The sequence below is a fragment of the Triticum aestivum genome, chromosome 4A (assembly GCF_018294505.1).
Source record: "Triticum aestivum cultivar Chinese Spring chromosome 4A, IWGSC CS RefSeq v2.1, whole genome shotgun sequence".
NCBI lineage: Eukaryota > Viridiplantae > Streptophyta > Magnoliopsida > Poales > Poaceae > Triticum > Triticum aestivum.
The window spans coordinates 536,548,370-536,561,660 of NC_057803.1; the positions used below are offsets into that span (position 1 = coordinate 536,548,370).

Genomic DNA, 13,291 nt, shown 5'->3' on the forward strand with positions numbered 1-13,291 from the left:
AAAAACTATTCAAAAAATTCTGAAATTTTTTTGTGCCATACTTTCACAAATGTTTGTTGTGCCTGCAAAATTTCATCGCAAAATCATATTGGTCGAAGGCGTGGTAAAAAAACAAAATCGATGCTCCGAAAATGTTACTTACAAAAGCATTTTGGAGCTCCGATTTTGTTTTTTTACACGCCTTCCACCAATGTGATTTCGCGATGAAATTTTGCGTGCACGACAAACATTTATGAAAGTATGTCGCAAAATAATTTTAGACTTTTTTGAACATTTTTTCTATTTTTTTGATTTTACTATTCATACCAGGAGCATTTGCTCCTGGGTGTAGAAAGGTACTTCCGCCTTTATCGTAACTAATATGGAGGAGTACTATATTCCTATATTTTTTACTTTGCTATTCATGTATATGTGAATCAAAAGGCCTTAACTTATAAAAGCCTAGGGCTTTCTTTGCCTCATGTCCACGCTGTCGTCGGTCCGCCTAGTCTCCGGTGGTTTTAGGATGGCGTGGTGGATCCCGACCCTTGCTTGAAATGTTCTTTTGAGTTTTGTTAGGTTTTGTGTCCTACTCAGAAAGACGAGACGGCGGCGCCTCTCTGAAAATGAAATAAGGTTCTCTTCGTCTAGCCCCCATCCTGATGGCGCGTCTAGCATCGTCGGTGGGTGTGTGGAGATGTGTCTCCAGTGGATCTGTCGTTGGTGGATTTGCTCGAATCTGGTCGTAATTCATCTATGTTTGCGCGTCTTTAAGTTGGATCCTTCCGATCAACACTACTCTTCAACGACAGCGGTTGCTGCTCTAGTACGCTGGTCCTATGAGGCCTTAGCATGACGACTTCCTGACTGTCTATTATAATAAGTTTTGCCCGGCTCCGCGAGGGAGGAGCGATGATGGCGGCACGCGCTCGGCTCGCTTCAGTGTTTGTAGTCGTCGTTAGGTGGTCTACGAATCTGCATGTAATTTTTATTATTTTTTTATATTCATCATATTACCATGACTGAAAATAAATATATCGAAAGTATTTAAAAAAAGCCTCAACTTAGGTGGTCCTACATGATTTCTCCTTCGTGAGTGACGCTTAATACTGCCTTGGCGTCAAGCAGCGTTGGCTCCACCGCGCGCACATACACAGGGAGTGAATCAGAGGGGTATAGTCTCCCTGCGTACGTGTAAGCATAAGCATCTACAATAAATAGTGGGGAGTATAAAAACCAAATGAGATTTGGCCGTAGCAAGTGCATAATTTGCACCTGTGACGCAGACCAAAAGCTGGAATTCTCTGTGGCGCCCGTGTGCAGCTGCCCCCCGCACTGCGTTGCGCTCCCTCTCTCCTCGTATATGTTGTGGCCCGGTTCTTGTGTTGCCCAACTTGCTGCTGCATACCGTCACAAAATTCAAGCATTTCCCACTTTTGGAACCAGGCAAGTGGCCTAAAGGCAACCAACTTGTTTCACCATGATTTTGATGTAACTTTTAAAAATAATTACGATAAAACTTCTGATCTATTCATTTTCAACCATCATATTATACTATCTCGATCCTAGTTTATTAGTCCCTTCGTAATTTATGCTAAATTTTGATCAAATATTTAACTGATAAAATATTAGTGCATGTCAACAAAAATTATATTATTTGATTCGTATTTGAACATAGTTTTCAATGATATATTTTTTGTGACATGCATTAATATTTTATTAGTTAAATTTATGGTCAAAATTTGGCTCACATAACAAATGAGGACCAATAAACCAGGACCAAGGTAGTAGTGATCTAAACGATCTTATATTTATTTATAGAGAGGGTACGATCTAATAAGAGGCAACACAAATTCACAACGTCCATTGCTGTCGCACAACTAGCTTATTTGCTCTCTAAAAAATAGCTTTAGAGAGTTCTGGCTGACAAAATTGTAGATGAGCTCAAGGATTGGAGAAGACAAAAACTATACATTCCAATCAAATGAAGAGAAAAAAGACACTCCAATCTCGAGGGTGAGCTTTTCATGAAGCACTTTGGTAACAATGTGATCATAGAAGCAGCATAACACAAATGAGATGTCTTCAAATTCATTCATGGAAATATTGACGTTGGGTCTCTTATAAATATTCCAGAGAGTTGAGATCAAAGATGTTGCACAACTAGTTTACTAAAATAGTACTCATGTGTCCCAAAAAATAAGACAATTTTCTAGTTCAATTTGAATTGAAAATAAAGTCTTATATTTTGGGACAAAGGTAGTATCGGTTAAAGAAAATGAATGTGCTGCATGAAAAAGGAACAACACAAACACCATGTTACTGCACATGGTGTTTTAGACGTCTGGTTTTGAACTGTTTTGGGAGTTGCCTGAACTTTCTAAAACGTCGTATAAAAGTAAATAGAGAGGGTAGTTTTTATCATTGATAAATACTATTTTTTATAAAGTACATACATATTAATTTTTTTGAAGGGCATGTACGCTTGTAATGGATACTAATGGTTACATTTTTGCAAGGACACTATAATTATTCATTAATCCATGTGAATAAAAACTTGCTACACATAGCTCTTTTTTTGAGAATCACACTACAGACGTAGATGCTAATATTTGCACATATACACTCACCCCAGAGCACATATGAGAGAGTGAGTCGGCGGGTCTTTTGAGATTGACGAAGTCACCACCGACACATCGCTATCGACGAGAACGTCGCCTCCACTAATCTAGTTCCGTATTTGTAGCAACAATCTAAGGTTTGGTTTCCTAGCAAAAGAAAAATTAAAAAAAAAATCAAATTATGGGTAGTACAAAAGCAAAAAATATGAATTCCACTTGTACAACGGGGTAGACATTTGTCACCCTAATACTCTGTGTTTTTACCAGCGAAAATACACTATGTTTTATACGCCTAACTAGTTATTCTTATAGAAAATAATTTTCCGCCCTACAAAAATACCTAAATATGCATACATTTTCCTGGACAAACATAGGCGGGGCCATACTGTGGTTGGCCATAGACGATGATGCTCTGAAAGAGGGCATTGTAATTATTGGAGTGGGCTCCAAAGGTACCTAATGAAAACAGCGGGTCCCGCGTTGAGAGGGACGTGTGTTTGGCGGTGGCCTCTGATGGAAGACGACTCTCACTTTCGTGAGCTGATGAGAGTGAAATAAAGCATGAAAACGTCTCCTCCCAAGTACTACTAGTGTGTGTTATTTATATATTTTCCACCATATATTCTAACCCATCACCTTAATTGCCAAAGGAGACCAAGCACAAATTGATGGAAGGAAACATCATATCACATGATTACAACTTCATTTTTATGCCATAATTAAGGTGGATCAGAAGATAAATACTTTATGGGATTCGTATTATTTACCCATAATATTAATGTGTGCATGAGAACCAATGGTTGGGTGGTTAAGAGTGTGGTGGCACCTCAAGCATACAATGGGATCAAACTTCAAGTTTGACGTTTTAATGTCTTATTATGTGGATTATTCTTTCAATAGAATTCGATGTTCTCGCCCATAACATGTGGTGACTTCGTTATTTTCAAGCTCCCAAACTCAACTCGGGCCTTCGGTAGGGTTGTGTGTATGATAGTGTGAGTGTGGGCATCTACATTGTAATTCATGTTCTAAATAAAAATCTAAGTGTGCACATGTAGATTTGTTAGATGGGTCCTTGACATTATATGCAAATTATATAAATATATAAACATGACCTCCATTTTTCTGCTTGTGACAACAAAAAATAATTAGTTATCATATTTTAATTCTCAAAACACTAGGTACACTCCCTCAAAAAGAAACAACACTAGGTACACATACACACATACTTTTGTAGGTGCTTATAGGGCGTGCATGCTTTTTGTAGGTGTGAGTGTATGTGCGTGCTTGTGAACATCTATGTTTGTACCATGCTAAAAAAGATTTTGCTCCTAGTTTTTCTTTCAAGATATTTTACTCCTAGCTAGCACAATAAGCAATGCACTTATATAAAGATAAAGAAAGCTATAAAGACATAATTTCACCGGTACATACTAAAATTTGCAGATACGCAAATAAGGGTGTAAATGCGAATCTCTCCTCTCATTTATTCAAACAAAGATCGAATCCGGACACACGATTTGTGCAAATATCCATCGATCCGACAACTACCCCCTCACCATCATCACCGAAAAATGGCTCAAACCGATTAATGCGAATCTCTCCTTTCATTTATCCGAACAAAAGTCGAATCCGAACATACGATTTGTGCAAATATCTATCGATCCGACAGCTACCCCCTCATAATCATCTCCGAAAAATGTCTCAAACCGATTAGGTGGTTGAAGCGAGAAATTGTGATTCATCATCACAATAAACACATGCCTTTCAACATCTAAAACCATCCGCAACGAGTGTAAAATGTGAAACAGCAAAATTACCCCGTGCAAGCGTAGCAACAACAAATTTTGCACTGCCAGCAGTGGCTTTGTTCCCCTCCAATAAAACCATGTTTCAATAATGCGTAAAGTACCACCACCCCCGCTTTTCAGTTGGGTTTTCCCCTTTTTAAAAGATTTAAATAGCCCAGAAACGCAGCGCAGGCGAATCCAGCGCCCCCAAAAAATTGCCAGAGAGAGAAGAGAGGCGAGCGTATTTCTTCTTCCCCCTCTCGGAAGAGGAGGAGGGCTCCGTCCGCAGTCGCAGGGGCTTCTCGCGAGGCCAGGCCAGGCGAGGCTCCTCCCACCACCACCCCGTTCACCAGCAGCTCGTCACCGCCACCTCCGGCCGCATACTATTATTACCACCGCCCCCGCAAATCCTCGCTCCCTCCCCGTTCGTCCTCCGGCTGATTGATTGATTACCCCCCCTAAGAACCGAAAATAAGAAATAAAGATCTCCGCTTTGGCCGTCGATCTCCGGTGAGGACCCGCGCCGCCCGCTCTCGATTTGTCTTTTTGGTTTTCTTGCTTTCCGGGGCGCTCGTCCGTCCGGGGATCCGATGCCCGGCGCCGCGCCTCCTTTTGCTCACCCGATTCCGATTTGTGTTCCTGCAGGTGGTTGATTCTGCGAGCGTCTGCTGCTGGTTCGTCCAATCCGTTCGGCCGGCTCCTCTCTTCGGTTTCCTTTCTCAGGTGAGTTGGATTCGCTCTGTTAGCCTCAGCTGTTTCTTTCTTCTCTCCCCCCCTGATTCGTCTGCGTAATTGCGCGCCTGTTTCCGTTTCGCAGGTTGGATCGAGGGCATTAGGCAGGAGATGGACGTGGAGGGCAAGATGAATTTGGAGGTGAGTGGTCACTCTGAATCGGAATTCTCATGAATTATTCCGTTTCTCTTTGAGTTCCAATTGGAAAGCCTGATGGGTGCTCTGTTGATTTGGGAGTAGATTGGATCCAAGGACATGGAGGTGGAGAGCAAGAACCTGAAGCTGGAGGAGCCACTGCCTTCCTCCGCGATGGACATGGACGAGCCTGGTGTTGCTGAGAGTGGCGAGGTGGATGACAGCAATGGCAGCTCCAAGGAGTGCCCCTTGACCCCCAGGGATTCCATGACCTCCAAGGTTCCTCTGGCCAAAGAGCCGAGATCAGTCAGCACCGACTTTGGGGATGAGCTGGACCTTGAGCTTGGGAGTGGAGAGCCAGAGCCCGGCAGGCAGCAGGAGAGGAAGCTCTCAAGGCAAGACCGGATCGAGCTCAGCCAGTTGTTCCAGCATGCCGTGAGCTCTCATGATTGGGAGTGCGCCGATGGCTTGCTGGCCACAGCTGATGCACAGGGACTCAATGATGTGCTCTGCGTGGCGGTCGATGCCATTTGGTTCTTGAGCGACAAGGAGGAGCTGTATGCCATCGTCGCCTTGATCAAGAGGATTGTGTCGGCGGGTGCGAATGATTTCACACGCGCCGCGCTCCGGACATCGTTCCTGGCATCGTGTGTGTCGGCATGCAGGGGGCGGACGACCAGCCTCGCCGATGCCGTGAGCTTCATGGGTCAAAAGTAAGTCTGTGCAAGATGGTTTGTGATCGTTACAGTTTGTCTTGAATCACATGCTTTGCAATTGTATTACTTGTGTCGAATTCGATAATTCCAATTCATGGATTTGATCGTTACAGTTTGTCTTGAATCGCATGCTTTGCAATTGTATTAGCTGTGTCGAATTCGATAATTCCAATTCATCTTTACACCTTATATAGTGTATGGTTGTGACGCCTTTGAATAATTCTTAGGTTGCATGAACGCCTCCAAGAATCCCATGGCGATGAGGTATTGAAGGCAGAGGCAAGTGCAAAGGTACATAAGTTCACAGAATGGGCTCTGAAGTGCATAGGATTACACGCCCGTGTGCGGGCGAGTAGGGGCAAAGGAAACCATGGCACAATCATTGAGGTTCAGCTTCAGCTATCTGCTTTCAAGACATTTCTGGATATTGCTGATAATGATCTTACCGGGAAAGATTTCACTGAGGCCTTTGATGCTGCATGCTTTCCTCTTACACTGTTCTCAAGCACCTTTGACCAAGGATGGGCTGCAGGGATCTCGGCAGCTGCTATACAAGGTCTGTTAGAGCTGTTGGTAGAGGGTGGCGCAGACAATGTGAACCAATGCTTTCTTGAAGCTGCACGCTATGGAAGCACTGAACTCGTTCGCATCTTACTTCAGGTAATGACAAAGCATCATCCTCATGTGCATCTTATTCTTACTTCAGGAGATCATAAAGCATAGTGAGACAATTTAGGTTAATGACACCTGTTGAGCAGATAATGTAGGTGCAACACAACTAAATGGTTGTTAGTTGCTTCCAGCACACAGTAGTCCCCTGGTATACATGTATATGGAAAGTCTGAAACATTTTCTGGCTTACCTTATTTCCTCTGCTAGTAACTGGACCTTTTCTTTTGACTGGGAATCAGACCTTTCTTGTGGAGCTTGCCATCATGTTTGAATGTATTCGGCGTAAACTGCTCCAGTCTTCATGCACAATGCATTGTGAATATACATGCGCCTAAACGACTGAACCTTTAAAAATTGTGTGTAGACCATATAATTATTCTCATGAATCAGTTCATAGACTGCTTACTGATGACGGTCTCATCCAGATCTGTAATGGAACCTACTTCATGTGGTGTTCATCATGGCAATTTAGGTGGAATGGCTCCTGCTTACCTTAGAGAGCCTCAGAAATTTGTGTGTAACTAAGTTGAGTTAGTGCTTTGAAGATATTAAAGTAAATATTTGAAATAGTAATTGAAGATAGTCATCTTGATGGCCAATCTTCCCATTATATAGAAAAATAACTAATTTTATACTTTTACTTGCATGGATGATCAAGCGTATTAGAATGGTGGAAGATATTACAGAGTTGACCTGGAAAGTATGATACAATATTTAGGCAGCTAACACAAACGGAGACATTGATTATTTTTGCAACTCATTTCTGTATTGCATTGCTATTCAGGCCAGATTAAGAAAGCTATGTAGGTTCACTATGTATAAGGCATGAGGCAAAAATGAGCAAAGCTCTGCATACTCCCTCAGTTTCCTTTCTAAGGCATATTCTTTTCCTCGTTTTATTTCACTCTCCTTTTACTATCTCTCCCCCATTTCAATGGTACTTACGACAAGGAGTGGACATTTGCTCATCTTAATATATGGTCAACTTAATCCATTCCCCACCTAAAATATGAATTGTATGTTTGGAATGATGGTAGTAAATTTTATCATTTGTTTTTAAAATTAGAGTAAATTTTATAATTGTTAGGCCATTTTTCAAATATGGCAGGTAGTGATATTAATTTAGCGGCGCTTGTGGATTTAAATCATTTACTTCCTTCCCTTTTCTAAAATATGTAAGAATCCTCTAAAAAAATATTTATGAGGATTAATACTTTCCTCTAAAAGTGTATATAATTTTTTTGAACGATGTAATTTAGAAGCTATATTTCTTTTTAAGAAGATTTTCCTATTTATCTTTTGCTTTCTGACATATGAGAAATTTCCTTTTTCTCTTGGCACAAATGTATCCTCAATCATTGGCAGCATTTAACGTATTTAATGTTTTCACTTTTGTTCAGATTGCTCAAAGGAACAGCTTGGACATTGATGTGGATCTAGCCCTTGGCTTTGCTGCCCACTACGGGAAACTCGAAACCATGGGGTGCTTAGTTGAGGAAGGTAATACTGTCGCCTTCCTTGGCCCTTTAATGCGGGCAGCTGAGCGTGGATGCTTTCAAGTTGTGGAATGGTTTGTGAACCGTGGCTGTCGGGACATGGAGCTTTGCCTGGCCCTTACTGCTGCCACCTCTAGTAGCCAGGTTGAAGTTGCTGCGTATCTCCTGCCTCTAGTCCCCCAACTTGTTCTTGCACCACTCAGCATCGAGATTGTTAAGGCTGCTGGCGAGAGGAGCACAGGTTCCCTCCAAGGTGTGGATTTTCTTCTCCGGTCGGACTTCCTCAATGACCCAGCCGCCACATATGCTGTAGCAGACAGCATAGCAAGATGCGCTGATGAGGCTGTAGATGCGAAGCTTAGGCTGTTCATGCTCGAGCAGTGGTCAGAGGAAGCCTTCAACAAGGGATTCGTGTCTTCACAAGAGCACTTTGTCAACATTACAAGGATAATGCAAAGGGGCGAGTCGCCGGTCGTCCTGAGACAGCTCCCGCTTCAGCTGGTGATCGCCATGGCCTACCTGCCACTGTACAGGGAATGCGTCGGGTCAGGTGGGCGGCTTCTGCCGCAGAGGCTAAGAGGCCAGCTCGTGGAGGCTGCAGGCAGGCTGGAGGGCCGGCAACTGGACAGGGGCATGCAGCAAAGCGAGCTGCTGGCCATCCTGGAGCACCACCTCCCGCGTTTTCTCGTTCAGACTTGAATGAAGGTCGCAACCTGTACTCAAACCGCATCGGCATTGGCACCGTCATTGTCATCGGTCATCGCAAGCAAGTAGCGAAGGGCGTCGCACCCACCATCCATCTTCATCGTACCCTGCTTGTCGACATCCGCAATGATAGCACCACCCTGAGAGGCTCACCCCCCCGACTCTCCCGCAGGCGCTCTTCGGAGAGTATATAGTTTTGGTACAAGGTGTTGTGTTGTGTCGTGTCTCGTGTGTGTGTGTGTGTCGTCTGTGTGTGTCTTGTGCGAGGCGTCTGTTGAGTATTTACCGGAACCGCAACCGTCAGAAAAAAATGATATAAGCGTCGTCGAGAACATGTTTCTCCAGTTTTCGGTAAACCGTACATATGGCCTTGTTTGCTGCTGTTGTTGTCTTCCTTCCCAAACATAAAACTGAAACCAAATGAAAGATGGCTGCTCCTTCAGTTGTCAATCTCTTGATGGGTGGCTGTTCCTGTGACTGTGTGCTGCATCTGAATGTACGCACACACTGCCTGAGTGAGTTAATTTGCTGAAACCAAAACTGATGGAGCCTGAGACATGACACAGCCTGCATTCATTCATTCATTCATTTGGATGTCTTGCAAGTTGCAACCAACAAGTCAGGGTAGTACTGGAACGCCTTCAGACGGGGGGCCCTCGCCCGGGCGTAAATGGTCTTTAGATGTCCTGTCCCTTGGTGCCAACAGAAACCCTGCAATGAGTGAGAGAGAGAGGGAATTCAGAAATTTGGTCAGTTGAAAAGTCCCAAGTCGCCGTGACAGAGAAATGTTCTTTAGGAAAACAAATGATGCAATATTTGATTATTATTGTTGTTATTTTCTGGCGTCGAAGGAATATATATCATGTATGTAGTGGAGCTGAAAAGAGAACAAAAGCAAGCAAAAGGTTAGGAGAGGAAAAATGATAGGTGTCGCAGTCGTCGCGCTTCAGAGATTCCTTTGAGTATTTTGCTTGCGAGTTGGGGTCAGTAACGAGTTCAAATTTGACAGCGCGGGAGAAAAGATAATGAACTTGGGCGGGTGTGTGCTCAGGAGGTGACACCAGTCAAGGGTAGGGCTATAATCAATGGAAGCTAGGAGTACATGTTTATTTAAGCTCTTATATGAGCCCTAGGAGTTTGCCGTATGGCTGCAGACTCTGCAAAGGCTTTTCCTCCGGCAACAGCAGTTCTGGTCCATGGCTTGGCAATAAGAGCATATCTCAAATAAATCATGTCAGTTAACCTAGGTCGTTTGCGCCATCTTCATATGCAGACACATGCTTCCCGGCGTGTTTCGGAAAAAGTTAGCAACGTTTGCAAATTCAGTTTGAAAAGGACTTTTTTCCTCTGTTTTGAAGCTGCTCAACCAAAGAGTAAATTGTACAAAACCATCACTTTGAAGGTAAGGTTTGCGAAAACCACCACAATACATTTTTTTTTGCAGAAAACACCGTGTCTTCGGTAATCTTTTTGCAAAAAACACTGATCAGCGCATCTTACTCTGTTAAGTGAGATTATGATACATGAGTCCCATTTTTCGCTGACGTGGCATCACATTTTGCCAAAGACAGTGTTAGATGGGTAAAAATGCGAAAACACCCGCAAGGTTTTTCCCTGTGTTGTCCAGGCCCTTGCCTTGTTCTGCCATCACAGTCAGCCGGAGCTCCCCATCCCGCGCGCCGTCGCACGTAGCAGCTCGCCGGAGCTCCAACCCTCGACCTCGCCTGCCCCACCCCGCCGTGCTCCCGCCTCTGCCCGGCCCCGCCACGCTCCCGCCTCTGCCCGGCCGCGCCCGCCTCTGCTTGGCTGCGCGCCCACCGTCATGGCAGCCGCGCCACCACCGCCCTGCTTCGCCCGCGCTCACCGCCGCTCTGCCAGCCGTGCCGCCGCCCTGCTCCGCCCGTGCCCGCCATCCTGCCACGCGCCGCCGCTGCCTTGCTCCGCCTGCGCCGCCGCCGCCCTGCTCTGCCAGCCACGCCCGCCGCCACCCTGCTCCGCCTGCTCCCGCCGCCGCTCCGCTAGCCGCGCTGCCGCCGCTGCGCTTCGAGGAGCGAGATGGGATCGAAGGGGAGTGGGGCGTGGGTGGTTGCGGTTGGGGGTGCGCTATTGCGTTTTTCTTTTTGATTTAGGGGTTTCTGTGAAAAACTAAGGGCTAGTTTTGTAAATTCAGAATAAAAGTGATCTGGCACGAAATATTACGCCATGTAGGCAAAAAAGGGCCCCAGCTGTCGTAAACGTGCTCAGTGGAGCCAAATTCGTCGATCAATGTTTTTTGCAAAAAGATTACCGAAGACACGGTGTTTTCTGCAAAAAAAAAGTATTGTAATGGTTTTAGCAAACCTTACCTTCAAAGTGGTGGTTTTGTGTAATTTACTCCTCAACCAAACAATAATAATTCAAGTTAGCAAAAATGGATGGCTTGCGTGGTGGGCCGGTGAGTGATTAGGCCGTGTAAGGTGATCCATAGGAGCTGGTGCACTGTGAAATTTGCTGTATTTTCATTTTGTTTGGGAAGAATCCATTTAACCCTCTCAAGTAGACTAAAAAAACCTCTGAAGTTTTCACTTCGACTTCGCTTCCTGTCTTTCAAAAAAAAAAGACTTCGCTTCCTCAGCTATTCTTGGGGACATCCTACCTTCTGAACATTCAATACTGCTGCAAATAGTCTTCTAGTTCGGATCTGGAGGGCGGTCTGGCCACAGAATTACCAAACAAAGGTTATTCAGAGGGTGAGATGACCCAAATGACAATTGAGGAGGGAAAAGTGACTCAAGAAAAATACTTGAGGGCGTTAAATGGGCTTTTCTCATTTTTATGATAGGCTGAAAAAGAACACGAAGTCACCGGGCCTCGCTGATAGGCAATCTATAATCCTTAGCTCAGTCCATCAGTTACACATTGGTTGCCTAAAAAAAGTTATTGTACATTGGTGGGCACAAAACCCTCAACCTTTCAAGGCCCTGACCACACCACACCAGGCTGGGCTCAAATTCTAGTTTTAAGTGAGAAGAGTTTGGCTCATTTTTTCTTCTTTACTTCTCCTTTTATTTATTTTTTTGCGAAAATGATCCAGATCTATTATCAAAGTTTAGCGGAAGTATAAAGCATCTCGAACATAATAAAAATTACATTGAGATTCCAAGACCCCCAAACAACCACAACGAGCCGCCGACACGCCGCTGTCGCCGCTCCCCTACCAGAGCCGGCTTGACCTTGTCGATGACAGCTAGGAAGTCTTCGTGCACATGCCCCTAAGGACCAGCGCCCTGGAGCCGCAGTCGTCGCCGTTGAACCCTTGCATAGATCTGAAACACCTGACACCAAACCTTGCCACAAGATGAGAAACCCTAACCTCACCGCTCCAAAGATTCGGCAGGAATCTAAGCCGGAGCTCCGTCGACTACGTCCAGGCAGACGTACTCGAGGAGGATCGGAGTCAGGAAGACAAACTCGAAGAAGTAGCGCTGCTATCCGCCCGAGCACCGCACCTGCAAGGACTAAAAAACCCTAACCTAAACTACTAACCAGAGCGGAGGCATCGGGATTCCCCTCCCCACCACCGGCCGTCGGAGCGGCAGGCGGAGGGGAGTCAAATCCACGGGCTCACTGGCGAAGTTTTGGAGAGAAGAGTTTGTCCTAGCCGCCGAAAACTTACTTCTCCTTTTATTGTGTCTAAAAAAAATCCCCTTTTATTGAGCTGTTTTATGCTTCATTACAGAAGGAAAAAAAATCTCCTTATATTGAGTAGTTTACAGATTGGCACAACAGCAATCCCTAATGTCGATGGTTTTCTGAACTTTGATAATGGTGTTTTTTCTATCAAGATCTAAAGTTCAGTTTCAAGGCTCTATATAAATATTTGCGGCAAATGAGTTTAAATTTTACCTACAGCCCTTCAATTGATTTGTCTTTGGGAATTATTCTACTGATCTAATAGATAAACATTACAGTGGATGCAACATCATTGTTGCAAAACAAAATTAAATAATAAATAAACAGTTTTTCCTGAGAAAAAATAAATAAACAGTTGTGGTGCTATAATCAGTTGGTGGGCCGGTGGGTGATCGGGCCGCGTAAGGCGATCCATAGGAATTGTTGTAGTGTGAAATTTGGTAAGCGTCCTCGAGAACATGTTTCTCCAGTTTTCGGTAAACCATACATATGGCCTTGTTTGTTGTTGTTGTTGTTGTGACTGAAACATGGACTAGTCATCTGTAATCTTGCCTTCCCAAACATAAAACTGAAACCAAATGAAAGATGGCTGCTCTCAGTTGTCAATCTCCTGATGTGTGGCTGTTCCTGTTCCTGTGCTGCATGCACGCTTACACTGCCCGAGTTATTTGCTGAAACCAAAACTGATGGAGCCTGAGATCTACACAGCCTCCATTCATTCATTCATTCATTCATTCATTTGGATGTCTTGCAAGCTGCAACCAGCAGGTCGG

At 44.4% G+C, this 13,291-nt stretch overlaps 1 protein-coding gene across 2 annotated transcripts; it reads left to right on the forward strand.

Moving 5' to 3' along the window:
• The first annotated feature begins 4,581 nt into the window (after nt 1-4,581).
• LOC123086772 (ankyrin repeat protein SKIP35) lies at nt 4,582-9,209 on the forward strand. 2 transcript variants are annotated; one of them, XM_044508564.1, is made up of 6 exons: nt 4,582-4,900; nt 5,036-5,113; nt 5,208-5,263; nt 5,363-5,970; nt 6,201-6,633; nt 8,046-9,209. In XM_044508564.1, exons 3-6 carry the CDS (start codon nt 5,234-5,236, stop codon nt 8,838-8,840), a joined length of 1,866 nt encoding a protein of 621 aa, XP_044364499.1. In that variant the 5' UTR covers nt 4,582-4,900; nt 5,036-5,113; nt 5,208-5,233; the 3' UTR covers nt 8,841-9,209. The 2 variants fall into 2 exon arrangements, with proteins under 2 accessions (XP_044364499.1, XP_044364500.1); XM_044508565.1 differs by lacking the exons at nt 4,582-4,900; nt 5,036-5,113 and having other exon boundaries at nt 5,191-5,263.
• The last annotated feature ends 4,082 nt before the right edge of the window (nt 9,210-13,291 follow it).